Below are 2,143 nucleotides of genomic sequence, written 5' to 3'. Positions count from 1 at the left end.
ATTTGGGGAGGGGTCCCCGCTCGCTGGGACAGCGGGGGTTTGTCCCCGTTTTTTCTGTCACCCCGGTGGGTTTTTGGGGGGGTTGGGAATCGCCGGTTCCCGGTGCCACCGGGAGCGGCTCCGTTACACAACGCCGTTGGCAAACACAAACCGCTGCCAGGCGACTGAAAAACAACAAAAAAAAAACCCAAAAAAACCCCCAAAAAAACCAAATCAGCRCAAAAACCCGGCCTAACCCTCTCGGAACCGGAGACCCCACCGGGACACCCCAAAACCGGGGGATTTTCTCGCACCGGGCGCTCCCTGCCCATCCCCCGGTGCGCATTTTATTTTTTATTTTTTTTTTTCCGCTGACTCAAAACCCGAGCCGCTCCCAAAGTTCGCCTTTCTCCTCCTTTTTTTTTCCTTTTCCAGCCGTGTCCGGGCAGGCTGTGCCTCCCCGGCCGGGTGTGGCTTAGGCCGGGTTATAAAACCGAGCTCAGAGCGCTGCTCCTCTTCCGCCCGCTCCGCCCGAGCTCTCGGTGAGTCCGGTTTTATYTTCCAGATGTTCTCCAGATGCTGCCCCGCCCCAGCTCGGGGATTTTCCACCCCTGGAAATGCGGATTATTTCACCCGAGGGGTTGAAATTTGGATTTTACTCGAGGGGTTAAAACCGGGATTTCACCCGGGGGGTTAAACCCAGGATTTCACCCGGGATTTCACCTGCGAGGTTGAAATTTGTTTTTCATTCGCGGGGTTAAGCCCGGGATTTCAGCTGAGGGGTTAAACCCGGGATTTCATCCGCGAAGTTGAACCCGGGATTTCACCCGTGGGGTTAAAATTTGGATTTCATTCGCGGGGTTAAAATCTGCATTTCATTCGCGGGGTTAAACCCGGGATTTCACCCGCGGGGTTGAACCCGGGATGGAAATTCGGATTTTTTCACCCGCGGGGTTAAACCCGGGATTTCACCCGAGGGGCTGAACACTGGGTTAAAATTTGGATTTCACCCACGGAGTTAAACTCGGGATTTAACCCGAGAAGTCGAACTCGGGATTTCACCCGCGGGGTTGAAATTTGGATTTCACCCGAGGGGTTAAACCCGGGATTGAAACTTGGATTTCACCCGAGGGGTTAAACCCGGGATTTAACCCGAGAAATTGAACTCGGGATTTCACCCGCGGGGTTAAACCCGGAATTTCATCCGCGAAGTTGAACCCGGGATTTCACCCGAGGGGTTAAAATTTGGATTTCATTCGCGGGGTTAAAATCGGGATTTCACCCGAGAGGTTAAACCCGGGATTGAAATTTGGATTTCACCCGGGGGGTTAAACCCGAGATTTCACCCGCGGGGTTGAATCCGGGATTGAAATTTGGATTGAACCCGCGGGGTTAAAATTTGGATTTCACCCGCGAAGTTGAACCCGGGATTTCACCCGTGGGAGTAAAATCTGGATTTCATTTGCGGGGTTAAAATCTGCATTTCATTCGCGGGGTTAAACCCGGGATTTCACCCGCGGGGTTGAACCCGGGATTTCAGCCGAAGGGTTAAACTCGGAATTTTACCTGAGGGGTTGAACCATGGATTTAACCCGAGAGTTTAAACCCGGGATTTCACCCGCGGGGTTAAAATTTGGATTTAACTGGAGAAGTTGAACCCGGGATTTCACCCGCGGGGTTAAACCGGGGATTTAACCCGCGCGGTTGAACCCGGGAGGTTGAAATTTGGATTTCACCCGCGGGGTTAAACCCGGGATTTCACCCGAGGGGTTAAACCCGGGATTTCACCCGCGGGGTTAAACCCGGGATTGAAATTTGGATTTCACCCGCGGGCTTGAAATTTGGATTTCATTCGCGGGGTTAAAATCGGGATTTCACCCGAGGGGTTAAACCCGGGATTGAAATTTGGATTTCCTCCTTTTTTTTTTCGGGATTTTGGGAGCGGGAGGGGGGTGGAATTGGGGACGGGGCTGCGATGGCACCGAATTTGTCCCCTCGTGTCCCCAGAGTCGCCGCAGTGGCCATGGCGTGTCCCCTGGAGCAGGCGATGGCCATCATGGTCACCACCTTCCACAAATACTCGGGCAAGGAGGGCGACAAATACAAACTGAGCAAAGCCGAGCTTAAGGAGATGCTGACTAAGGAGCTGCCGAGCTTTAGCGTG

General features: G+C 53.4%; 1 protein-coding gene across 1 annotated transcript in view; it reads left to right on the top strand.

Moving 5' to 3' along the window:
• The first annotated feature begins 462 nt into the window (after nt 1-462).
• The window catches only part of LOC130587457 (protein S100-A4-like), a 4,172-nt gene continuing 2,491 nt past the window's right edge, over nt 463-2,143 (top strand). Inside the window, exons 1-2 of the mRNA XM_057388433.1 lie at nt 463-521; nt 1,987-2,140. Coding sequence (XP_057244416.1) covers nt 2,003-2,140 — 138 coding nt within the window. The 5' untranslated portion in view covers nt 463-521; nt 1,987-2,002. The remainder of the gene's footprint in view (nt 522-1,986; nt 2,141-2,143) is intronic.

This window comes from Malurus melanocephalus, unplaced genomic scaffold (genome assembly GCF_030028575.1).
Source record: "Malurus melanocephalus ecotype Western Australia unplaced genomic scaffold, MMel_1.1 scaffold_1922, whole genome shotgun sequence".
Lineage (NCBI taxonomy): Eukaryota > Metazoa > Chordata > Aves > Passeriformes > Maluridae > Malurus > Malurus melanocephalus.
The sequence above is the reverse complement of the archived record's forward strand: the minus strand, read 5'-3'. Positions and strand labels throughout refer to the sequence as shown.